General features: G+C 47.3%; 3 protein-coding genes and 1 long non-coding RNA gene across 12 annotated transcripts; 2 read left to right on the forward strand and 2 right to left on the reverse strand.

Moving 5' to 3' along the window:
* Positions 1 to 1,794: 1,794 nt before the first annotated feature.
* On the reverse strand, positions 1,795 to 5,790 carry MAGEA2 (MAGE family member A2). Of its 5 annotated transcripts, none has more exons than XM_054471351.1 (5): positions 5,713 to 5,790; positions 4,347 to 4,466; positions 3,678 to 3,775; positions 3,463 to 3,527; positions 1,795 to 3,382 (listed from the first exon to the last, which is right to left on the reverse strand). In XM_054471351.1, the coding sequence occupies exon 5, from the start codon at positions 3,315 to 3,317 to the stop codon at positions 2,373 to 2,375; it is 945 nt and encodes a 314-aa protein (XP_054327326.1). In that variant the 5' UTR covers positions 3,318 to 3,382; positions 3,463 to 3,527; positions 3,678 to 3,775; positions 4,347 to 4,466; positions 5,713 to 5,790; the 3' UTR covers positions 1,795 to 2,372. The 5 variants fall into 5 exon arrangements, with proteins under 5 accessions (XP_054327326.1, XP_054327327.1, XP_054327329.1 ...); XM_054471352.1 differs by lacking the exon at positions 5,713 to 5,790 and adding an exon at positions 5,467 to 5,603 and having other exon boundaries at positions 4,361 to 4,466; XM_054471354.1 differs by lacking the exon at positions 3,678 to 3,775.
* Positions 5,791 to 5,852: 62 nt separating this feature from the next.
* On the forward strand, positions 5,853 to 11,141 carry LOC129024373 (uncharacterized). The gene is made up of 3 exons (XR_008497079.1): positions 5,853 to 5,905; positions 7,071 to 7,130; positions 10,778 to 11,141. It is a non-coding gene; the product is annotated as an uncharacterized LOC129024373 (long non-coding RNA).
* An 8-nt stretch (positions 11,142 to 11,149) lies between these two features.
* On the forward strand, positions 11,150 to 12,040 carry LOC129024368 (chondrosarcoma-associated gene 2/3 protein). Its single transcript, XM_054471373.1, has 2 exons — positions 11,150 to 11,497; positions 11,708 to 12,040. Exons 1-2 carry the CDS (start codon positions 11,235 to 11,237, stop codon positions 11,775 to 11,777), a joined length of 333 nt encoding a protein of 110 aa, XP_054327348.1. The 5' UTR covers positions 11,150 to 11,234; the 3' UTR covers positions 11,778 to 12,040.
* Positions 12,041 to 18,536: 6,496 nt separating this feature from the next.
* On the reverse strand, positions 18,537 to 22,053 carry LOC129024365 (melanoma-associated antigen 6). 5 transcript variants are annotated; one of them, XM_054471367.2, is made up of 3 exons: positions 21,966 to 22,053; positions 20,103 to 20,168; positions 18,537 to 20,022 (listed from the first exon to the last, which is right to left on the reverse strand). In XM_054471367.2, exon 3 carries the CDS (start codon positions 19,955 to 19,957, stop codon positions 19,022 to 19,024), a length of 936 nt encoding a protein of 311 aa, XP_054327342.1. In that variant the 5' UTR covers positions 19,958 to 20,022; positions 20,103 to 20,168; positions 21,966 to 22,053; the 3' UTR covers positions 18,537 to 19,021. The 5 variants fall into 5 exon arrangements, with proteins under 5 accessions (XP_054327342.1, XP_054327344.1, XP_054327345.1 ...); XM_054471369.2 differs by having other exon boundaries at positions 21,721 to 22,006; XM_054471370.2 differs by having other exon boundaries at positions 21,530 to 22,004.
* Positions 22,054 to 25,072: the final 3,019 nt, after the last annotated feature.

Raw genomic sequence — 25,072 nt, forward strand, 5'->3', positions numbered from 1 at the left:
GGCGAATCAGACTCCTCAGCCCACTCAGAAAACAATTAGAGAGTGTGTTGAAGACAACCAGAGTGGTAACCAGGTGTCTAAGCGTCACTGTCCCCATGTGAGTTTTTATATCAAAAGGGTTGTTGACATCATATGGCTTCCTGGGTGAGAGACGGGACAGCCAGAGGACTTCTACTGTGAGAAGGAATGCTCCCTGTCAGGAGGTGAGCAGGGGATTCTGGGCTGTTCTGTGGGGACGAGTGAGGAGCTGATCAGCAGGCCCTATAGGTTCCAGAGTCAGACAGGACACATGGAAGCGACCCGGGGAAATGTGCTGTAATTCTGAAAGTGCTGGGGCTGCAGAGAAATGTCCACAACTGGGCAGAGTTAGCTCTCAAGGAACCTAGCACACACCAGCCCCAAATGGTGTTTGATTCTCATTGTCGCGTTCTCCAGGCCTGCTTCATTATGCTGGCCTCAAGGTCCTTCTTTTGGTCACCTGAGAGACATGGTGCGGTGTTGAGAAGAAAAATGAAGTACCTGTCAGGAGGTGAGCCTCGGGCTCGGAGAAGTGGGGACAGCATGGGCTCTAAAGGAATTCATACCAGGGGTCTGGTTCCAGCCCTGTTCCTTACTAGCCACGTGATACTGAGAAATACCCAGGAAATACCCTGTTCTTATATCCCAATTCACAAGCTCTGCAAGCCCTGGATTCTTCATCTGTAAGCAGATGTGTAAGGCCTGTCTAGTAGGACAGTTGGAGTGTATGCAATGCAGGTGAAGCACCTGGCTCCGGGCCTGGTGTAAATTAGAAGTTTCACAAATGGTGGATGGCTGTTATTTCTAACATGCTTTAACCCCAGGCCCTAACACTGGGATTTTGTTGTTGTTGCCGTTGTTCTCCAGGACTTATCAGAGAACACACAGCTCAGTAGGACAGGGAATAATTAGCCAAAAAAGGAAGCTTCGCCCGTAAAATTCAGTGAAGTATTTCCTCTTAGAGAATGTACTTCAAAATTTGGTTGTGCGGGAGTTTTGCCCAGCCAGGTGCAGCTCAAAGCTCCTAGAATGTGAGTCAAAGACCAACTCCTTCCCTCTCTCCCAGCTGCTTTCCCATCCAAACCACTATATTCATCCATTTTGTTACCATCCAAAATCTAGCCCGTGCTTACAATTGGTCAAATTGCACTTGAGATAACCTAGTTAGAATGCCTTTTTAATGGAGTCAGCTCTGGCTCTCCCTGCCTGGCAGAAAAGCACCTGGCCAGTGGCTTCTGGGTCAGGTCACCCTTCCCGGGAAATTCAGCCTTATCGCTCAGGAAACCCTTGCAGATGATGGGTGTCCATCGCCTAGATCTTGGGCTGTGTTCAACAGCACTGGGCAAAAACACAGGACACCTTCTATTCCAGCCCCAGGTGGAGACTCCTCTCTCTTCATCCCCGTCCTAAAGAAACTGCTCAGGGTAGCATTCCGTTGCAGGCTTTTCTCTCACCCTCTGAGAATCTGGCCCTGGACCCACCGGGCATCATTAGAATCAGCTCCTTCAGAAGGAACTGCAGGTTCTCAGATCCCAAAGTGCCCCAGCTCTGGGCATTCGTACTCACCACTCTCACCTGGAGCCCCACACCCTCACCCCTGTCTTACATTTCCACTACATCCTAGAGGACTTCTCGCCACCTTAATCATATGACTGCAGCTCCTAGACTCTATGACCCTATGGGTAGACGTGAGTCTGGCTTACCTTAGAATCCCCACTACCACCAGGGCCTTCCACAGAGCAGACGCTGAGTGAATGGTAAAGAAATGAGCCAGTGAACAGGAAGAATTATTTATTCAGATTTAATTTCTTTTGCATTCTCAAAGACGCCAAGGAAATCCAGGTATGCATATATATATTTTCTTAATTTTACAGAATAGACTGAGGTATAAGGCAAGAGTTAACTGTCTTTTAATTTCTTTGAGTTCTTTGTATCATGTATTTTACTGCTAATTCGTTCACAGTATAAGCAAATACATATTCCACTGCTGTTATTATGTGACAATTCACAAAATGGAATGGATTTCCCAATCTGAATAAAAAACAGGACTCTTACTCCTAAACTATATAAACAGCACTATGTGTGACTACTGTCATTCATAAACTTGGATGTTGAAGTTCATCCAACCATCTGTTAAAAGGAACATTTGAACAATTCCAACAGGAAACAAAGATCAATCTCAAAGTCATCCAATAGAACAGAAACTCACTGCTAAGAATGCTGACTGCTCTCTTCAAAGAGGGGAGAATGGGCCTCACGTCACACGAGGCAGTGGAAGCTAATGGATGGGGCCCTGGAAGGTGCACTGGCCCAGACCCCCTCCCACTGGCCCTGGCTGCAACACGTGCTGAGACTCATTCTTCTCCCTCTCTCAAAGCCCACTCATGCAGGGGTGGGTAGGAAATGTGAGGTTCTCCATCGATCTTTACTATATGGTGCAGGACTTTCACATAGCTGGTTTCAACGAGGGCCCTTGGACCCCACAGGAACTCGTAGCATGCAGGATCACTGCCGGGCACCTGCCGGTACTCCAGGTAGTTTTCCTGCACCAGATCTTGGATGAGCAGCTTCCTGGGATGTGCGAAGACACTGTCCTCCCTCCCCTCAAACACCTCCAACACACTCAGCTCCTCCCAGATTTTCTCCTCAGGGGCACAGTCGCCCTCTATTGCGATTATGGCCAGGACGATTATCAGGAGGCCTGTCTTGGGCATGATCTCATTGTCGCCCAGCAGGCCATCGTAGGAGAGGCCCAGGCAGGTGACAACGATGTACAAGCGGCCGATGGGGACCACTTCCACCACCTCGATGCCAAAGACCAGCTGCAAGTACTCAGAGGCTTTGCTGAAGATCACAGGAAAGAAGTCCTGGCAATTTCTGATGACACTCTCCAGCATTTCTGCCTTTGTGAACGGCTCCCTGGCTCGATACTTGAGGAGCAGAAAATGAACCAACTCAGCCATCTTCCTACTGACTGCTGCTTGGAACTCGGACTCCAGGTCAGGAAACATTCTTGGCCCCTCCTCTTCTTGGTTGCTGGAGCCCTCATCAGATCGGCTCCAAAGAGTGTAGTTGATGGTAGTCGAGAAGCTGGAGGCTCCCTGAGGACTGTGGGGAGGACTCGGTGACTCGGCAGCAGGCACCTCCCCCAGGGTGACTTCCACTAGAGTAGAAGAGGAAGAAGCAGTCTGCTGCTCCTCAGTAGCAGGAGCCTGCGCACCCACCAGGCCCAGGGCCTCTCCTCGGGCCTCAAGGCCTTCTTCAGGCTTGCAGTGCTGACTCCTCTGCTCAAGAGGCATGATGACTCTGGTCAGGGCAGCAGGCAGGAGTGCGGGCAGGAGCTGGGCAGTGAAGACCCACAGGCCTGGGGAGAGAAGGAGCGTGCGTGAGGCCTTAGGTGAGAACTGCACTGAACCTTGGAGGCTCTGACAAAGGCTTACTTACAGATCTTCTCCTTCAATGCTCCTCCAGTTCCTCGGGTCCTACTTGTCAGCCTGTCCCCTCAGAACCTGAAGGAGGAAGTGGGAGGGCACCTCAGGGTACAGCCGGCCAGCACATGCTGAGGCTGCAGGACTGAGAGTAGGGAGGGTGAGGCCAGGCGCTCTAGAGTCCCATTTGTTCCGGGCGGGTGGGGCCCTTGGTGTGCATTCCAGGCAAACCTTCAGTGTTGGCACTGTCTGCGTCCCCTCTGCTCTGTGACCTGAGGACACTGACTCAGACCAAGGCCTCACTGCCTGGTTCCTGGAGCTCCTGGTTCCTGGGAGAGGAATGCACGGGCCTTCAGTGTGCAGACTGCAAGCACAGCCACGGATTCCCAGAAGTCTCAGCAGGGTTGGCCAGACTCCACGAGGTCCCCACTCTGCTTGGGTGGAGGGTCCCCTCTGTGCTCACTCAGGGCCCTCACCTTTCTCCTTGCAGGGCCTAATCCCGCCCTTTTGCTGGCTTGAGAATCTCTCATGTCAAGAACTCACATCCCTGATATGGTACAGAAGGAGACGAGGGGACCCACATCTGGCCATACATGACCAGGTCCTCCCGCGAAGGACAACGAGAGATGTCCAAATTCATTGGAGTCCAGGTGTCCTGGGTGACGAGCCTGCTTGGTCTTCACGTCCACTCCCGGCAGGGCCTGAGACCCTCCCTCTACTGACCTGAGTCCAGCCCCTTCAGACCAAGGCCTCCCCTTCCCTGACATCAAAGATCCCAGGATAATGGAGGGACTTCAGCTGACAGCCCTGCCCAGGGTCTCTGAAGTAACTGCAGGCGCAGGGCAGATTTCTATGGGGCCCCCCGTCTGCATTCTGGCCCAGGGGTACCCTCAATCCTACCTCAGGCTCCCCACCTGGATGCTGGGCAGATCCTAGAACCACTGCATCTGTCGACCACATGGGGGCCCCTGTGTTGACCTGAGTCACCTTCTGAAAACAAGGTCCTCAACTCCCCGAGATCTGGAAACAGAAGTGAGGAGGGGCCACATCCTGTTACCCCCACGTGCGCTGTCCAGGGCTGACCCCTTTGGTTCTAGGGTGAGGCTTCTGATGGCCTCCTGTGGGTTACTCATCTTTACTCCTGCCGGGGACTGCCCTTCCTCAACCCCCAACCCCCTGAAGTGAGCAGACAGCTCCTCTTTACACCAACACCTTATCTCCCTGAGGGTTCCCCAACCTCCTGCCTGTGGTACAAATCAGATTGCCACTTAGGGCCATCCCTGATCAGGTTCCCCCAGAGCTAAGAACAAGGGACAGCCAGACTCTGTGGCATCCCTTCTTTCTGGGCCGGGGGTATCGCCAGTCCTCATGAAGGGGGCACACCTTGGGTCCGGCAGATCCTGGGATTCCTCCCTCTGCTGACCTGAAGTCCCAGCCCTCAGACCACAGCCCTCAACTCTGTCACCCTGAAGGCGCAATGAGCACGAGGCACATTCGGCCACTGTGCCCAGGATCCCCCAGCCCAAGGTTGCCACTGATCTGGACTCCAAGGTCCCCTAAGTCCTCCCTCTTCTTCCTCCCCTTGACTCCTCGCAGGGCTGGGCCCCAACCCCCTGCTGAAGTGGGTCTGCATCCCTAGGATTCCCGTAGCCGAATGAAAAGGTGCCTCAGTTTGAGACAGGGGTCCAGTGGGCCCCCTGTCCTGGCATGCTGGGTCCCCTAAGGACTCCACTGTCTTCCAGGAGGGCCTGGGCCCTTCCTCTGCATCCCAAAGGCCATACTCACGATACCCAACCCCCTCCCTCCCTTAGCCGTAGATGTGAACGTCAGGATCCGCGTGCTTCGCCGCCATTCCTGGAGCTTCCGTGGGTTGATTGCAGGGGCAAAGCCCGGATTCTGCCAGGATGGTGGTGGGGGAGGGGATGGGAATGGGGTTTGGGGGTGGGGTTGGTGTTGGGGGATGGGATTGGTAGTGAGGGTGGGGGGTGGGTTGCCCTCAGTCCCCTCTCGGGGTCCTGACCTTGATTCCTGGCTGAGTCTGGGCCCTGGGCACTTCTAACCAGCCCTGCCCTGGTCACAGAAAGCTCTTATGCCAGAGTTCCCCGTGGTTAAAGCGGCGGGGGGTGGCGGGGTGAGGTGGTGGCGACTCAGCCTGAGAAGTCTTCCCCTGCGCAGTGGTCCAGGCCCGGCAGCAGAGGCAGCGCTGGATTATTGGGGGCCCTCTGCCTGGGGTGAGGCCCGCCTCAGTCCTCCCTCAGCATCTTACCTTGCCTCCTCACAGAGCCTGGGCCTGCTTCCCTCCGCCGACTTCAGGCCGTTGCTCAGGGCGAGAATCTCGCTGTCCTCTGACCCCCAATGCGCAAGTCAGTGGCGTCACATCCGGGCCCCGTGACTTCCCTAGGTTCACGGCAAGGGTGGAACCGGATTCTGCCTGGATGGGGATCTGGATGGGGGTGGGGGTAAGCATGAAGATGGTGTTGGGGTAGGGGTAGGGATTGGGACGGGGATCCTGAGGCTGTAGATCCTGGTGGGGTCGGGGGAGTTGGGGGTGGGAGGGGCCTTTGGTCATCCCTCAAGGTGCTGACTTGGATTCCTGGCCGAGCCTAGACCGCCATCCTCTGCCGATTGTGTCTGCTCCCCTCAGACCAAGTCTCTGACTCTGAGTCGGCCCGAAGTGGCATTGGGGGGAGGGGTGCGGTCTGGGTGACATCATTGCCTGTGTTTACCAGGGCTGACAAGAGGGGCTGAGCTGGATTCTGTGGTCCCACTATGTGGGTGAGGGTGGATCCTCAGTCCTCACTCAGGAGGGTCCTCTTCCTCACTCCTGGCTGTTTGATGAAGGAATGGGTGGGAGATGCTCTGTTTCTGTCACCTCTGAGCATTTGCTCATCTGCACCCCTTGTAGAGAATGGCTGCGAGTCCCAGGCCAGGTGCTCCCTGCAGGGCGGGAGCTCCCGCGATTATAGTGACCTCTGGGAGAGGACGCACACCTTCCCACGGGGGCTTCTCCCCCGCCAGAGCTACACTTGGCAAACCTTTGGTCCTAAATGATTTATTCTCTGAATTGAAGAAATAGGGTTTACATATCTTCTAAGTATATATGTAGGTAGCGATATATATATATTTATTTCTATGAACTAACACCTACCCTTAGTATGCATGATTCAGTCTGATATCCTAATCTACTCCTATTCCAGTCTTTGTGTTCTGTTGAAAGAATTTTTTTAAAAAACATAATTCCTCTCCCACTACGTTGGCTTCAGGTTGTTATTAGCAGAACTCTGGAGCCATGCTGCCTTAACAAACCCAATTTTCCTGGTGTCCTGCTATTACCTAGGGCTCTTGGCATCGTGTTTTCAGGGGCTGCCTCAGATTGTGCAATGAAGTGAAGTGGAAAATTTAAAACTTTTATTCTACCCATTCTGTCATCTGCCGTCTAGGCAGGCTACAAACCTCCCCAACATCTCTGCCGCTAACCCCCTCCAACAGACACTGCAAGTGTCACACACAAGTACCAGCTCAACACAGTCTCCAGTCTCACTCTGGGCTTTCCCTGTTTTGTTGCGTAGATTTTCTTGCTGATACTGGTTTTTTACTTTCTGTTTCCATTCTATAAATTTACAGGGTTGATTTGGGAAGCAGAGCACAGCAGCCCAAATTTGCTTGTAATGTCGGCGGCTGCAGGTAAGGCACTAAATTGTAAATAATTTAAGCTGAGTTTACATGTTTACACTGTTGTGTTCCCCAGGAATGAATATGTTATACTCCTCTATGGATTTCAAGCTCTTTTTTTCTGAATATGTCAGTATACTTCGATAGTTGCCTCTATAAACAACTTATACATTTGTATTAGACTGCTATTCAGGTGATTTTTGGATTTTGTTGCTATTGCAAATGGCATATTGTCTGTTAATTGTGGTAGTTAGTTATTGCTTTCGCGAGGTGAAGATTTTGATTTTGCTGTAGTAATCTGTTGCACACCTCATTCTGAAGGCCGATGCACTTGAATATTCCACATACCTTTTCCTTCTTTGAATTTTCAAGATCGATAATGGTATTATCACTAAACATTACATGTTTTTCCAATATTCATACCACTTACTCATTTTGGTACTTATAGCTCTTTGTGTCTCAATCCTGATTTCAAATGTAGAGACAATAGGCTACATCTACTTCTCGTTCCTGACTTGAATGATAATTCTTCGAACATTCGACATTTAAGTATGTTTGCTGTTGATTTTAGGAAATGGAAGTTCTCTTCCAGTATAGGTTACCTAAATATTTTCTTTTTTACCATGAATTCATATTAAATTTATTTAAAAAGCTTTTTCTGTACCCGTTGGCAGGATCAAATTTTTTTCTCTTCCATTTTGTATGTAAGGAATCACAATGAAACAGATTTTTTTTCTAATGTTAAATCATATTTTATTTCCTTGGGCAGAGCCTGTTTATTCGTTTAATATACTACTAATTTATGTAGGATATTTACTGCTGTGTAAGAGAGCTTACTTGATGTGTTCTTTTTCCGTCAGGGGAGGTATGTGGTCCTCATCTGGTTTTTAAATCCAGGAGGGCTAGCCTGGGAGAACGAATTGAACAATTGTCAATCTTTTGTATGTTCTGGAAGAGTTGATATAAGGTGGTGGTTAGATTTCCCTGATCATTTGGTAAAATTGGCCTCCAAAGCTGTCTAACCTGGAATGTTTGAGGGTGGCTTGAGCTTTGAATATTGTACAGTTTCTGTTTGTATAGTTAAAGTTTTCTTTTCCTCTTTGGATCAGTTTGGTTACTTATTTATTTTATTTCTACAAAGTGGTCAGTTTCATTTAGGATTTCACTTTTAGTGGCATATTTATGATAAAAAAGTTTTATTAGGGAAAGCCTTCACACATACAGAATAACAGAAACTAATATAATGAACCCAGGATACTTGATACCGAGCATGAGCATCTTTAAATACACAGCAAATCTGGTTCCAGTTAAACACTCGTCTACCTGCATATGAGCTGCTGGAATAATATGGAGCAAATCTAAGGCATTACACCATTTCATCTCTAAATAACTTAATATGCATTTTTAAAAGATAAGGATTTTTTTAAAAACAAAAAGCCGATAGTTTTCATATCTAAAAAATTAAATAAATGATTATCAAATGTTCAACTATTTTACATACTTATCCGGCCAACTTATACTTTATAAAATATATATTTCTTTGATGGAGTACAAAATGTGTTAACTTTTCCCCCCACTTGCTTCACTGTGGTGGTTTCATATACCTATTATACAGCTAGGGGTGTGTGTGTGTGTGTGTGTGTGTGTAACATTCTACCTGCTGTCCCGTGATTCTCCAACCTCTTAAGTTACTTTTAAACTTTACATACATTAAGCTTCACTCTTTGTGCTCTAAAGATCTGTGGGTTTTGACAAATGCCTCGTGCCCTTGTCTTAGTCCGTTTGGGTTTCCATAACAAAAATAGTGCAGACTGGGTGGCTTATAGACAACGCAACTTTATTTCTCACATTCTGGAGGTTGGGAAGTCCAAGATCAAGGGGCTGGCAGATTTCATGTCTGGTGGAGTCCTGCTCCCTAGTTTATAGACAGCTGCCTTTTCCCTAGATCCTCACATGCAAGAAGGGGTAAGGGATCTCCGTGGAGTCTGTTTTATAAAAACACTAATCCCATTCATGAGGACTCTGCTCTCATGATCTAGTCATTCTCCAAATACCCCACCTTTTGCCTAATACCATCACCTTGGTATTTCAGCAGATGAATTTTGTGGCAACACAAATATTCAGACCAAAGCAAGCATGCAACCACCATTGCAGTATTATGCATATGAGTTTCACTGCCCTGATAAATCCCTTGTGCTTGTCGGATAAACTCCATGGCCACCACTGATAGGTTTTTCATCTTTATAATTTTGCATTTTCCAGAATGTCATATAAGTAGAATCTCATACTATGTAGCCTTTTTAGACTGGTTTCTTTCACTTAGCATAATGAACTGAAGAGTCATGTATAACTTTGTGTGGCTTGGAACTTATTCCTTTTCATTGAGGAGTAGTAGTATCAATGTCTGGTTAATCATATATATATATATATGGATATATATTTATATCCATTCACCAAATGAAATACATTTTGGATGCTTCTATTTTTGGTGATTATGAAATAAGGTGTTGTATACATTCATAAACAAATTTTTATGTAGACATAAGTTTTCAAATCAATTGGGTAAATTGATTGAGTATGGCTGCTGAATCTTGTGCTAAGTCTATTTTCATTTTTTTAAGAAAACGCCAAACTGTCTTCCAAAGTGGCTGTACCGTTTTGCATTTCTACCAGCAACGAAGGAGAGTTTCTGTTGCTCCACATCTTCACTGGCAATTGTTCTTGGTTTTGTTTGCTTTGTTTTGCTTTTTTACGGATTTTGGACATTCTAGTAGGTGTGTAGTGGTATCCCATTTTAGTACACAATTATCTAATGCCAAAGGGTGCTCAGTACTTTTATTATGCTTATTTGCCATCTGTATATCTTCTTTTGTGTAGTGTGTGTTCAGATCTTTGACTATTTTCATTTTTTTCTATCATTGAGCTTTAAGAATTCGTATATATTGTAGAGACAAGTTCTTTATCACATATGTGTACCACAGATGTTTTCTGCTAGACTGTGGCTTCTGTTTTCATTCACTTAACATTGTCCTTTGAAGAGCATAAGAGTTTTATTTTAATAAAATCAACTTGGCAAATTTTTCTGTCCTTGATCTTGCTTTTGGTGTTGACTTTAAAAACTCATCACCAAACTCAAAGTTATGTGGATTTTCTCTTATGCTTTCTTATAGAGGTTGTATTGTTTTTGCATTTTTCATTAGACCTATGATGTATCTTGAGTTAGTTTTCATGGAATATGTAAGGATATGTCTAGGTTATTATAATTTGTGTATAGATGTCTAATTGTTCAGGCACCTTTTATTGGAAAACCTGTACTTTCACCATTATTGCCTTTGTTGTGAATCACCTGACTATATGCGTGCAGGTCTATTTCTGAGCTCTATTCTGTTTTATTCGTCTATGTGTCTATTCTTTGCTAATGCTTATGTCCTCCACCAAATTCATATTTTGAAGCCCTCAGCCCCAGGGTGTCAGTATTTGGAGATGAGGCTTCTAAGGAAGCGATTAATGTTAAAAGAGGCCATAAGGGTGGGACCTTGATCCCATAGAATTAGTGTGGTTATAAGAAGGGAGAAGAGACAGAAGAAAGTACTTTTGTGCCTACATGACCTTTCTCTGTCTCTCTCTTTCTTTCTCTCTCTCTCTCTGCACATGCACAGAGGAAAGGCCAAGAATGGACATATTAATAAAGGGCCATCTACAAGCCACGAATAAGGCCATCACCAGAAACCAACCCCGCCAGTCCTTGATCTAGGACTTCCAGACTTCAAAACTGTGAAAAATAAATAAATTTCTGTTGTTTTAGCTACTCAGTCAATGGCATTTTGTAATGGCAGCCTGAGCTGACTTAAGACATAACCTCAGGTAACACAATTTTTTTTTGTTGTTGTTTCCTCCTAGAAAAAAAAAAAAAGTAACTTTGACATTTAAAGTCTGTAGTTCATTTTGAGTTACATTTCTGTATGGTGCAAGATATGTGAAATGGCTGGTATTATGTGTCAACTTGTCTAGGCTATACTGCTCAGCAGTAGTCTAGATGTTGCTGTGAAGGTATTTTGTAGATGTGATCAACATTTACAATCAGTTGACTTTAAGTAAAGCAGTTTAACTTCCGTAATGTGGATGGGCCTCATCCAATTAGTTGAAGGTGTTAAGAGAAAAGACCAAGGTTTCCTGGAAAAGGAATTCTCCCACAAGACTAACATAAAAATGCGGTGTGAGTTTCTAGCCTGCTGGCCTGCCTTCACTGTCCTGGAGGAGGCATGGAGAGACCAGGTGGACTGGAGTAGACTGTTGAGAGACGCTGGTCTGGTGAAGATGTCCAGGAAACCACGAGCCTCCAGGCCATTGTCCAAGAACCACCCACCAACACCAAAGAGGCGAGGAAATGGAAAGCATCTTCTCAACCCTGGCCCAGAAGCCCTATCAAAGTGAAGGGCCCACCCAAGCTCTAACTCCTACCCTGTCCTCCCCTGGCACAACCCCCACCCCAGCCTGCACCATTTCTCTATGAAGCCCCTGTTCTCACCCCTCCTCCATCCTCTTCCCCAAACCAGTGCCCTTCTTTGATCTCCCTGTTGTCCTTCCAGGTTCCCAAGACAACCCGGAAGGGAAAAGGGACCCGTCAAGGAAGTTCCAGGAACAAAAGGCTCTCCCTAAAAGACCACCGCTTCAAAAAAAACCTGAGGAATGGAGTGGGTCAACACTATCCAGCCACTCTGACCAGTCGAAAGAGGAACTCCATCAAAATGCGCCACAGCAGGACCACAAGGGCAAGGAGACCACCACCTTCTCCAGTCTCTCTTTGGGCAGCCAGTAATTCCCGGGCAAGGCCAGAGACTTCAAGGCTATCTGAAAAGTCTCCAGAGGTCTAACCCCAGATAAATAGCCAACAGGGTGTAGAGTACATTTTACACCCCAAAGGGTATGCCCCATGGTGATGAAAATAAAGTGAACATGTTGCAAAATGATGTGTGTGTCTGTGTGTCTCAAATGGTAGGGGTAGGGAGTAAGGGGGAAGAGGTGGGAGTGTGGGAAGGGAAGGGGGGATCCTCTACAATTTCTCTAATTCAACTTGCTCTTCGTTCTTTGGTTTCCTAGGGTGAAAGTTTTGGTTATTGATTTTAGATTTCATTTTCTTTTTTTTTTTTTCTTTTATTTATTTATTTTTTTTCTTTTTGGTAGAATAATTTATTTTTATTTTTCTTTTTTTTTTCACCTGTAAACAGTTTTTATTAAATTTAACCTAGTGCTTCTCTTTTTTTTATTATTATTATTCTTCTTCTTCTTTAGGTTTTATGGTACGTGTGCGCAATGTGCAGGTAAGTTACATATGTATACATGTGCCATGCTGGTGCGCTGCACCCACTAACTCGTCATCTAGCATTAGGTATATCTCCCAATGCTATCCCTCCCCCCTCCCCCCACCCCACAACAGTCCCCGAAGTGTGATGTTCCCCTTCCTGTGTCCATGTGTTCTCATTGTTCAATTCCCACCTATGAGTGAGAATATGCGGTGTTTGGTTTTTTGTTCTTGCGATAGTTTACTGAGAATGATGATTTCCAATTTCATCCATGTCCCTACGAAGGACATGAACTCATCATGTTTTATGGTTGCATAGTATTCCATGGTGTATATGTGCCACCTTTTTTTAATCCAGTCTATCATTGTTGGACATTTGGGTTGGTTCATTTTCTAATATAAACATTTAAAATATGCTGTACATTTCCCTCAAGGACACACTTTAGCAGAATCATACTTTTTGTATGTATATTTTTACTTTCATTCAACTTAATGTATTTTTAAAATTCTCCTAGACTCCCTCTTTGACCCATAGGTTATTTAGGAGCATATTTTAACATTTCCAATATTTGGGCATTTTTCAGATATCTTGGTGTTTGGTTTTGAGTTTAATTATATTATGGTCTAAGAAGAGGCTTTCTATTATTTCTATTCTTTTCAATTTGTAAGCTTTGTTTGATGGCCCAGAATACCATCTATCTTGGGAGATATTCCATGCACACTTGAGAGGATTGTTTATTCTGCTATTGTTGAATGTGTTGCTTTTCTTATTGTTTTATTTAGTCAGAGTAGTTAATGGTGCTTTTCAGTTCATCTATATCCTTCCTGGTTTTCTGCTTACTTTTTCTCCTAAGTACTGAGAAACAAATCAAAGAGTTTTGACAAATGTTTAGTCCCATGAAACCACAACCACAGTGAAGGTGCAAAATATATTCATCATCCCCAAAAGTTTCTTCCTGTCTTCTTGCTGTGAAACCATCCCTTCAGTAGAAGTGATCCAAGGTGAGCAGAAGTGAGCATCTGCTGACCATGACCATTTTCCCTACTAACAAAGGCAGGTGGGCACAGAGAGCAGCAGTTGCTTTCACACACAGGCAGCATCCAGGAAGAAAACCAGATCGATAGTGTCACAGAAGGAGAGCTTTCTGGCCTGGACACAGGCTGTCACTCCCTTTCTTGCACACTGCCAGTCCCCAGGTCTGGCTCTGCCTTCCTGGCCTCCCTGGCTCAGATGGGCGATTCACACCACCTCTCCATCTCCACCCACTCCCTACAGACTGAATTAAGGGCCTTGCCACTTTCTTTTGTTTTGTTGACTTGGTGTTTCCTCAGCATATATTCAATAAAAGTTTTCTGTAGGAATGAATAAGTGCATGAAATGAATGAAAGTACCAGGCATGGGAATTCTTTGATTCAAATTATGGAGTCTGCCCCTCCTGGGCCTCCTGCCTACATGAAGAAACCCACACTTCCTTCACCTGTGCTCACCTGAGTTCAGAAACCCTGTGGAAACTACCACGGAGAGGGTCACTGCAGACGCCTTCTCCCCAGGCCCAAACACTGTCATGGAGGTGAGGATGCTCCCAACAGGATGCTCCCTGTATTGGACCCCACATGTCCCCATCAGTTTAACAAGGAAAGCTGCCACCTCCACTGCCTTGCCATACAACCTGCTCACGTACACACCTTGGGCCAGCCCCATACCCGAGACACTGTCAGCTGGCAACATAGGCCAGCGATCACTGCCCTAGGACACCTGTCCCCTTCTGTGCCAAGGGTTCAGAAGCCACAGAAGGCTATTTGAGACACAGTCGCCACCTGGACCATTTTCAAGGCACGTCCACAGCCAATCCTTCATCTGCAGAGTCTGAGCTGACTAGTCCCAGGGCACTCTTCCTCCCATTTCTCCTCCATGCAGCCCCACTGCCCCTTTCAACTGCTCGTAGGCATTCCTGGCCTGTCTCGGCAGTTGGTCATCAGTCAGCAACCCACTCACATAGCCCAGCCTCTATGGAGGGGCCCCAGGGGATAAAACACCAGCCCCCGGCAGGCACGAAGACAGCTCCCACATCTGGGACGCTGGTGAAGGTGCAAAGGACCACTGGAGTGTTCAAGAGAGGTAGCTGGCCCAGAATGACGCAGGGAGTCAGCCAAGCTCTTCCTGAGAGAGGGAAGGGGATTCTGAGGGTGGGAAGGTTGACCAGCACAGCCCTGGTGCACTCAGCCACCAGGCCTGCCCACTCAGACCACAGGGCCCCCTCCAGCTGGTGATGATGTTGCCGGGATTTCCCAAGCCCATTCCTATTCATTGTCCTGTCCTCCCTCCTCCCTTCCCCCTTCTCTCCCTCAGGCCCCTGACCCCACCGGCCTGAACTCTGGATTTAGAGCTCGGAGTTCCAGCCTGCCTGGGGTTCTGTGGACTTGATTTCGCATGTGGTCTCTCTCATGGACGCTAGCAACGGCTCTCCCCGGGATCCTCCCCGGATCCTCCCTCACGGGCTAAGGGTCTCCTGTCTGCTCTCATTACCTGGCTCCCCTTCAGTCTGACCAAATCCTTCTCAAAGCAGAGAAGAAATGTCCTGTCCACATTTCAGAATTTTAAATCAATTGTGATTTTTATGAGAATTTCAATTGGTACAGCATTTTTGTAATAACATTTTAGAAATATTTTAAATGTTAAACTATTTTCACCCTTTCACTTTAACCCAATGTCCATGTTAATATATCCTTCTTATAAGAAAACCATGTCTGCCTAAAAATTCATATTCAGTGATGTTGATTTTATTGTAGTTATCATACAGCAAATGGGAAACAACTTATGTGTCCATTAGGAAGAAATAGTTTAATTAATTGTGGTGCATGCCTACTTTAGAATTATAGAAAGTGGTTTCAAAGGTGAGACAGATCTACCTATCTATCTATCTATCTATCTGTCTATCATCTATCTACTGTTGTGGAAAGATCCTACATCCAGTTTATAAAGTGATAAAAGAATATCAATATGTATATCATTGTTCTTGTATATTAAATAAAAACGATATATTGTTATAGTTTATCTGTCAGTGAAAAGCCTAGAGTCAGCAGTAAAATAATATACAACACTGTTAATTGTGGTGACCTCTGAGGGGGTGGTGGGGGTGGTGGGCGTTGTTAAATGTGGAGGAGATTTGTAAAGGGGAAAATTGTGAATTATCTACATTTCCATAATTTTTGCAATAAGAATATGTACAATACTACATTTTAAATAAAAAATATTTAAACCTGACAAACAGAAATACTAGCCATGTCAGTTTAAGCAATTGCTAGCTGTTGCAACAGAACAACCATGAATGGCTTGCCACAACACAAGTTTATTTTATGTGCAAAGAAATTCTGATGCAGTTTGCCAGGGGCCTCCACTCGCACATGACCCAGGAATCCAAGCTGCTTCCACCTTGTGATTCCATCATCTCAAGATGAAGCTGCCATGTTTGCTAGTGAAAGCGGAGAGAAAGCGTGGAAATGGCACACTGGCTCCCACATGCCTGGATGTGACAATGCTTCTGCTCCTATATTGGTATAAAGGAAATGTCACATGATCCTAACTGCAAGGACTTTACTGTTCCCATGTGTCCAGGAAGGAGACAGAGACAAAATGTGTGTGAGTACCATACCCTCCCCCATAGTAGGTGCTCAACAAAAGCAACTGTGATGATTTGGTATTACACTACCCTTCTCATTTCTAGGAGGAGCTTCTGAGAAGGCCAAATTTGCCGTGACATTCTCCACCTTTTTCCAGTGTCAAATATGTAACTGATGTTTTCAAATATACGATCACAACTAACTGCCCAAGAATCTTGAAAGTCTCAGCAGGAAGGCTTCCCTTTGCAATACCCTGTAATCCTTAGTAGGCTGAGCGTTTTTCCTCCATTTGATTCCTGGTCAAAATGTTAACCTGTGAATTTCCGCTACCCTCCACAAGCCTGAACACCTGTCGAATGCCTGTAGGCACAATAAAGGCCAGTATTTTCCCGTGGAGCAGGTAAACAGACAAGAAACAGAAGGCTGCTTAGTTATTCCTCTTTCATTAGAGTTGACATGTTTTCAAGGAATCGTTTTTAAACTCCTGGAGGACTCCAGAAATTTAGGAATTCAGCCTCAGTAAGTAGATGTTCGTTCCACTGGGATTTCCCAAGGTTTTTCTCATCTAATTTTTGCTCTTTGACCATTTATCTGTGCATGTATTCAGAGGTGAATTCCAAAAGGACGCCCTGTGAAAGTCCGATTTCAAGTATCAAGGTGGTTCCAAATTCCTCTAACTTCAGGGTGACATCACACAAGAACCCTTAGATAATACGGCGAAACAGACTACTCAGCCCTTTCAGAAAACAGTTAGAGAGTGTGTTGAAGACAACCAGAGTGGTAACCAGGTGTCTAAACGTCACTGTCCCCATGTGAATTTTTATATCAAAAGGATTGTTGATATCATATGGCTTCCTGGGTGAGAGACGGCACAGCCAGAGGACTTCTACTGTGAGAAGGAATGCTCCCTGTCAGGAGGTGAGCAGGGGATTCTGGGCTGTTCTGTGGGGACGAGTGAGGAGCTGATCAGCAGGCCCTATAAGTTCCGGAGTCAGACAGGACACATGGAAGTGACCCGGGGAAATGTGCTGTAGTTCTGAAAGTGCTGGGGCTGGACAGAAGTGAACACATCTTGCCAGTGTCAGCTCTCAGGGAACCCAGCGCACACCAGCCCCAAATGGTGTTTGATTCTCATTGTCGCATTCTCCAGGCCTGCTTCATTATGCTGGCCTCGAGGTCCTTCTTTTTGTCACCTGAGAGACATGGCGCAGTGCTGAGAAGAAAGATGAAGTACCTGTCAGGAGGTCAGCCTCGGGCTGGGAGAAGTGGGAACAGCACGGGCTCTAAAGGAATTCACAACAGGGGTCTGCATTGTGAGCCTTGGATTCTTCATCTGTAAGCAGATGTGATAAGGCCTGTCTAGTAGGACAGTTGGAGTGTATGCAACGCAGGTGAAGCACCTGGCTCCGGGCCTGGTACAAATTAGGAGTTTAACAAATGGCGGATGGCTGTTATTTCCAGTATTTTTTAACCCAAGGCCCTAACACTCTGGGATTTTGTTGTTGCTGTCGTTGTTCTCCAGGACTTACCAGAGAATATACAGCTCAATAGGACATGGAATAATTAGCCCAAAAAGGAAGCTTCTTCCATAAAATTCAGTTAAGTATTTCCTCTCAGAGAATGCACTTCAAAATTTGGGTGTGCAGGAGTTCTGCCCAGCCAGGTGCAGCTCAAAGCTCCTACAATCTGTGTCAAAGACCAACTGCTTCTTTCTCTCCCAGCTGCTTTCCCACCCAAACCACCATTTTCATCCATTTTCTTACCATCCAAAATCTAGCCCGTGCTTACAATTGGTCAAATTGCACTTGAGATAACCTAGTTAGGATGCCTTTTTAATGGAGTCAGCTCTGGCTCTCCCTGCCCGGCAGAAAAGCACCTGGCCAGTGGCTCCTGGGCCACCCTTCCCGGGAAATTCAGCCTCATCGCTCAGGAAACCCTTGCAGATGATGGGTGTCCATCACCTAGATCTTGGGCTGTGTTCAACAGCAGTGGGACAAAAGCAGAGGACACCTTCCATTCCTGCCTGAGGTAGAGATTCCTCTCTGTTCATCCCCCATTCGAAAGAAACTGCTCAGAGTTGCTTTCCATTCCAGGCTTTTCCCTCACACTCTGAGAATCTGGCTCTGGACCCACCCAGCTTCATTGAGAGTCAGCCCCTTCAGAAGGAACTGAAGTTTCCCAAAGCCCAAAATGCCCCAGCTCAGGGCACTGACACTCCACAACTCTCACCCGGAGCCCCACACCCTCACCCCTCTCTTACATTTCCTCTACATCTTACAGGACTCCTCACCACCTTAGTTATATGACTGCAGGTCCTAGGCTCTACAACCCTATGGGTAGGCGTGAGTCTGGCTTACCTTAGCATCCCCACTACTAACCCAGGGCCTCCCACAGAGCAGACGCTGAGTGAATGGGAAAGAAACGAGCCAGTGAACAGGAAGAATTATTTATTCAGATTTAATTTCACTTGCATTCTCAAAGAAGTCAAGGAAATCCAGGTTTGCATATTTGTTTAATTTTACAGAATAGATTGAGGTACACGGCAAGAATTAACTATCTTTTGATTTCTTGAGTTATCTCATGTATGTTATTGCTAATTCGCTCACAATTTTAAGCAAATACTTTTTCCACTGCTATTATTATGTCACAATTCACAAAATGGAATAGATTTCCCAATCTGAATAAAAAACAAGACTCTTACTCCTAAACTACATCAACAGCACTATGTGTGACTACTGTCATTCATAAACCTGGATGCTGAAGCTCATTCAACCATCCGTTAAAAGGAACATTTGAACAATTCCAACAGGAAACAAAGATCAATCTCAAAGTCATCCAATAGAACAGAAACCCACTACTAAGAATGCTGACTGCTCACTTCAGAGAGTGAAGAATGGGCCTCATGTCACACGAGGCAGTGGAAACTAACGGATGGGGCCCCGGAAGGTGCACTGGCCCTGGCTGCAACTCGTGCTCAGACTCACTCTTCCCCCTCTCTCAAAGCCCACTCATGCAGGGCTGGGTAGGAAATGCGAGGTCCTCCACTGATCTTTAGCATATGGTGCAGGACTTTCACATAGCTGGTTTCAACGAGGGCCCTTGGACCCCACAGGAACTCGTAGCATGCAGGATCACTGCCGGGCACCTGCCGGTACTCCAGGTAGTTTTCCTGCACGAAATATTGGGTGAGCAGCTTCTTGGGATCCCCGAAGACACTGTCTTCCCTCCCCTCAAACACCTCTAACACACTCAGCTCCTCCCAGATTTTCTCCTCAGGGGCACAGTCGCCCTCTATTGCGATTATGGCCAGGACGATTATCAGGAGGCCTGCCTTGGGCATGATCTGATTGTCACCCAGCAGGCCATCGTAGGAGAGGCCCAGGCAGGTGGCAAACATGTACAAGTGGCCGATGGGGTCCACTTCCATCAGCTCGATGCCAAAGACCAGCCGCAAGGAATCGGAAGCTTTGCTGAAGATCACAGGAAAGAAGTACTTCCAATTTCCGATGACACTCCCCAGCATTTCTGCCTCTGTGACCGGCTCCCTGGCTCGATACTTGAGGAGCAGAAAATGAACCAACTCGGCCACTTTCCTACTGAGTGCTGCTTGGAAGCCCGACTCCAGGTCAGGGAAGGTGCTTGGCCCCTCCTCTTCTTGGTTGCTGGAGTCCTCATAGGATTGGCTCCAGAGAGTGGTGGTGGGGAGGCTGGAGGCTCCCTGAGGACTCTGGGGAGGATCTGGTGACTCAGCAGCAGGCACCTCCCCCGGGGTGACTTCAACTAGAGTAGAAGAGGAGGAGGCAGCCTCCTGCTCCTCAGTAGCAGGAGCCTGCGCACCCACCAGGCCCAGGGCCTCTCCTCGGGCCTCAAGGCCTTCTTCAGGCTTGCAGTGCTGACTCCTCTGCTCAAGAGGCATGATGACTCTGGTCAGGGAAGCAGGTGGGAGTGTGGGCAGGAGCTGGGCAATGGAGACCCACAGGCCTGGGGAGAGAGGGAGCGTGTGAGAGACCTCAGCTGAGAACTGAACTGAACCCTGGAGGCTCTAACAAAGGCTTACTTACAGATCTTCTCCTTCAGTGCTCCTCCGGGGGCCTCCGGTCCTCCACGTCACCCTGTCCCCTCAGAACCTGAAGGAGGAAGTGAGAGGGCACCTCAGGGTACAGCCGGCCAGCGCATGCTGAGGCTGCAGGACTGAAAGTATTGAGGGTGAGGCCAGGCGCTCTGGAGTCCATGTGTTCTGGGGCAGGTGGGGCCCTTGGTTTGAATCCAAGGCAAACCTTTACCGTTGGCACTATCTGAGCCCCCTCTGCTCTGTGACCTGAGGACACTGCCTCAGACCAAGTCCTCCCTGCCTTGTTCCTGGAGCTCCTGATTCCTGGGAGAGGAATCCACGGGCCCCCAATGTGCAGACAGCAAATGCAGCCACGGATTCCCAGAACTGTCAGGAGGGTTGGCCAGACTCTGTGAGGTCCCCACTCTACTGGGGTGGAGGGTCCCCTCTGTGCTCACTCAGGGCCCTCACCTTTCTCCTTATAGGGCCTAATCCCTCCCTTCTGCTGGCCTGAGAATCTCTCATGTCAAGAACTCACATACCCGATATGGCACAGAAAAACATGAGGGGACCCACATCTGGCCATACATTCCCAGGTCCTCCCGAGAAGGACAACGAGAGATATCCAAATTTATTGAAGTCCACGTGCCCTGGGTGAGGACACTGCTTGGTCCTCACCTCCACTCCTAGCAGGGTCTGAGAGCCTCCCTCTACTGCCCTGAGTGCAGCCCCCTCAGACCAAGGCTTCCCCTTCCCTGACATCAATGATCCTAGGATAATGGAGGGACCTCAGCTGACAGCCCTGCCCAGGCTCTCTGAGGTAACAAAGAGCAGGAGCAGGGCAGATTTTTATGGGGCCCCCAGTCCGCATTCTGTCCCAGGGGTACCCTCAATCCTCCCTCAGCCTCCTCACCTGGATGCTTGGCAGATCCTAGGACCACTGCATCTGTCCACCAGATGGGGGCCCCTTGGGGGTACACCTTGGGCCCTGCAGATCCCGGCATTCCTCCCTCTGCTGACCTGAAGTCCCACTCTTCAGACCACAGCCCTCAACTCTCTTGTCACCCGGAAGGCGCAACGAGCACGGAGCACATTTGGCCACGGTGCCCAGCATCCCCCAGCCCAAGGTTGCCACTGATCTGGACTCCAAGGTCCCCTCAGTCCTCCCTCTTCTTCCTCCCCATGACTCCTCGCAGGGCTGGGCCCCAACCCCCTGCTGAAGTGGGTCTGCATCCCTAGGATTCCCGTAGCCGAATGAAAAGGTGCCTCAGTTTGAGACAGGGGTACAGTGGGCCCCCTGTCCTGGCATGCTGGGTCCCCTCAGGACTCCACTGTCTTCCAGGAGGGCCTGGGCCCTTTCGCTGCTTCCCAAAGGCCACACTCGCGATACCGAACCCCTTCCTTCCCTCAGCCGTAGATGTGAACCTCAGGACTCACGTGCCTGGCCGCCATTCCCGGAGCTTCCGTGATTTGATACCAGGGGCAAAGCCCGGATTCTGCCAGGATAGGGGTGGGGGTGGGGGTGGGAATGGGGAATGGGGGATGGGGGTGGGGTTGGTGTTGGGGGACAGGAATGGTGGTGAGGGTGGTGGTTAAGGCTGCCCTCAGTTCCCTCTCGGGGTCCTGACCTTGATTCCTGGCACAGCGTGGGCCCTGACCTCTTCTAACCAGCCCTGCCCTGGCCACATTAAGCTCTGTCCCCAGAGTTCCCTGTGGCTAAAGCGGCGGGGGTTGGCGGGGTGAGGTAGTGGCGACCCGGCCTAGAAGTCTTCCCCTGCGGGGTGGTCCAGGCCCGGCAGCAGAGGCAGCACTGCATTATTTGAGGCCCTCTGCCTGGGGTGAGGCCCGCCTCAGTCCTCCCTCAGCGTCTCACCTTGCCTCCTCACCGAGCCTGGGCCGGCTCCCCTCCGCCGACGTCAGGCCGTTGCTCAGGGCGAGAATCTCGCGGTCTTCTGACCTCCAATGCGCAAGTCAGTGGCGTCACATCCTGGCAACGGTACTTCCCTGGGTTCCGGGCAGGGGTGGAACTGGATTCTGCCTGGATGGGGATCTGGATGGGGGTGGAGGTAAGCATGAAGATGGTGATGGGGCAAGGGGTAAGGATTGGGACGCGGATCCTGAGGCTGTAGATCCTGGTGGGGTCGGGGGAGTTGGGGGTGGGAGGGGCCTTCGGTCGTCCCTCAGGGTCCTGAAGTTGATGCCTGGCTGAGCCTGGACCGCCATCCTCTGCAGATTGTTTCTGCTCCCCTCAGACCAAGTCTCTGACTCTGAGTCCCCCTGAAGTGGCATTGGGGGGAAGGGCTGTGGTCTGGGTGACATCATTGCCTGCGTTTACCAGGGCTGAGAAGAGGGACTGAGCTGGATTCTGTGGTCCCTCTATGGTGTGGGGGCGGGGGGCGGGGCGGTGTGGACCCTCAGTCCTCACTCAGGAGGGTCCTCTTCCTCACCTCTGGCTGTTGGATGAAGTGATGGGCAGGAGATGCTCTGTTTCTGTCACCTGTGAGCATTTGCACAGCTGCACCCCTTGTAGAGAATGCCTGCGGGTCCCAGGCCAGCTGCTCCCTGCGCGGCAGCTCCCGCGGTTGTAGTGGCCTCTGGGAGAAGACGCACACCTTCCACCGGGGCGTCTCCCCAGCCAGAGCTACACTTGGCAAACCTTTGGTCCTAAATGATTTATTCTCTGAATCGAAGAAACAGGGTTTACATATCTTCCAAGTATATGTGTAGGTAGCAATATATATATATTTATTTCTATGAACTAACACCTACCCTTAGTATGCATGATTCACTCTGATATCCTATTCTACTCCTATTTCAGTCTTTGCGTTCTGTTGAAAGAATTTTTTTTTTAAATGTAATTCCTCTCCCACTATGTTGGTTTCAGGTTGTTAATAGCGGAACTCTGGAGTCATACTGCCTTAACAAACCCAATTTTCCTGGTGTCCTGCTATTACCTAGGGCTCTTGGCATCGTGTTTTCAGGGGCTGCCTCAGATTGTGCAATGACGTGAAGTGGAAAATTTAAAACTTTTATTCTACCCATTCCGTCATCTACCGTGTAGGCAGGCTACACACCTCCCCAACATCCCTGCTGCTAACCCCCTCCAACCAACACTGCAAGTGTCAAACACAAGTACCAGCTCAACACAGTCTTCAGTCTCACCCTGGGCTTTCTCTGTTTTGTTGCGTAGATTTTGTTGCTGATACTGGTTTTTTATTTACTGTTTCCATTCTGTAATTTTCCAGGTTTGATTTGGGAAGCAGAGCACAGCAGCCCAAATTTGTTGTAATGTCGGGGGCTACAGGTAAGGCACTAAATTGTAAATAATTTAAGCTGAGTTTACATTTTTACACTGTTGTGTTCCCCATGAATGAATATGTTATACTCCTCTGTGTATTTCAAGCTTTTTTTACCTGAATATGTCAGTATACTTCGAGAGTTGTCTCTATAAAGACCTTATACATTTTTATTAGACTTCTTTTCAGGCAATTCATGAATTTTGTTGCTATTGCAAATGGCATATTGTCTATTAATTGTTGTAGTTATTTATTGCTTTCGTGAGGTGAAGATTTTGATTTTGCTGTAGTAATCTGTTGCACACCTCGTTCTGAAGGCCGATGCACTTGAATATTCCACATGCCTTTTCCTTTGAATTTTCAAAATCGATAATGGTATTATCACTAAACATTACATATTCTTCCAATATTCATACCACTTACTCATTTGGGTACTTATAGTTCTTTGTGTCTCAATCCTGATTTCAAACGTAGAGATAATAGCCTACATCTACTTCTCGTTCCTGACGTGAATGATAATTATTCGAACGTTTCACATTTAAGTATGTTTGCTGTTGATTTTAGGAAATGCAATTTCTCTTTGCATATAGGTTAAATACTTTTTTTTTTAACCATGAACTCATATTAAATTTCTTTTTTTTAAAATTTTATTTTATCATTATTATACTTTAAGTTTTAGGGTACATGTGCACAACGTGCAGGTTAGTTACATATGTATACATGTGCCATGCTGGTGTGCTGCACCCATTAACTTGTCATTTAGCATTAGGTATATCTCCTAATGCTATCCCTCCCCCCTCCCACCACCCCACAACGGTCCCCAGAGTGTGATGTTCCCCTTCCTGTGTCCATGTGTTCTCATTGTTCAGTTCCCACCTATGAGTGAGAATATGCGGTGTTTAGTTTTTTGTTCTTGTGATAGTTTACTGAGAATGATGATTTCCAATTTCATCCATGTCCCTACAAAGGACATGAACTCATCATTTTTTATGGCTGCATAGTATTCCATGGTGTATATGTGCCACATTTTCTTAATCCGGTCTATCATTGTTGGACATTTGGGTTGGTTCCAAGTCTTTGCTATTGTGAATAGTGCCGCAATAATAAAAAGCTTTTTCTGTACCCGTTGACACGATCAAATTTTTTTCTCCTCCATTTTGTATGTAAGGAATTACAATGAAACCGTTTTTTTTTTTTTTCCTAATGTTAAAGCATATGTTATTTCCTTGGGCAGAGCCTGTTTATTCATTTAATATGCTAGTAATTTACGTAGGATATTTGCTGCTATGTAAGGGAGCTTACTTAATGTGTGTTTTTTTTTCCATCACGGTTGGGATGTGGTCCTCATCTGGTTTTTGAATCCAGGAGGGCTAGTCTGGAAGAACGAATTGAACAGTTGTAAATATTTTGTATGTTCTAGAAGAGATGAGATAAGATGGTGGTTAGTTTTCCCTGATCATTTGGTAGAATTGGCCTCCAATACTGCCTAACTTGGAATGTTTGAAGGTGGCTTGAGCTTTGAATATTGTACAGTTTCAGTTTTTATAGTTTAATTAAAGTTTTCTTTTTCTTTTTGGATCAGTTTGGTTACTGATTTATTTTACTTCTACAAAGTGGTCAGTTTCATTTAGGATTTCACTTTTAATGGCATATTTATCATAAAAAAAGTTTTATTAGGGAAAGC

The sequence above is a fragment of the Pongo pygmaeus genome, chromosome X, assembly GCF_028885625.2.
Source record: "Pongo pygmaeus isolate AG05252 chromosome X, NHGRI_mPonPyg2-v2.0_pri, whole genome shotgun sequence".
Lineage (NCBI taxonomy): Eukaryota > Metazoa > Chordata > Mammalia > Primates > Hominidae > Pongo > Pongo pygmaeus.

Excerpts from the sequence above, each read along its gene's own strand:
- MAGEA2 (XM_054471354.1), bottom strand. The coding sequence starts at position 3,317 with ATGCCTCTTGAGCAGAGGAGTCAGCACTGCAAGCCTGAAGAAGGCCTT.
- LOC129024368 (XM_054471373.1), top strand. The coding sequence starts at position 11,235 with ATGTGGATGGGCCTCATCCAATTAGTTGAAGGTGTTAAGAGAAAAGAC. Across the intron at positions 11,498-11,707 it reads CACCCACCAACACCAAAGAG|GTTCCCAAGACAACCCGGAA; the intron begins GCGAGGAAATGG and ends TTGTCCTTCCAG.
- LOC129024365 (XM_054471367.2), bottom strand. The coding sequence starts at position 19,957 with ATGCCTCTTGAGCAGAGGAGTCAGCACTGCAAGCCTGAAGAAGGCCTT.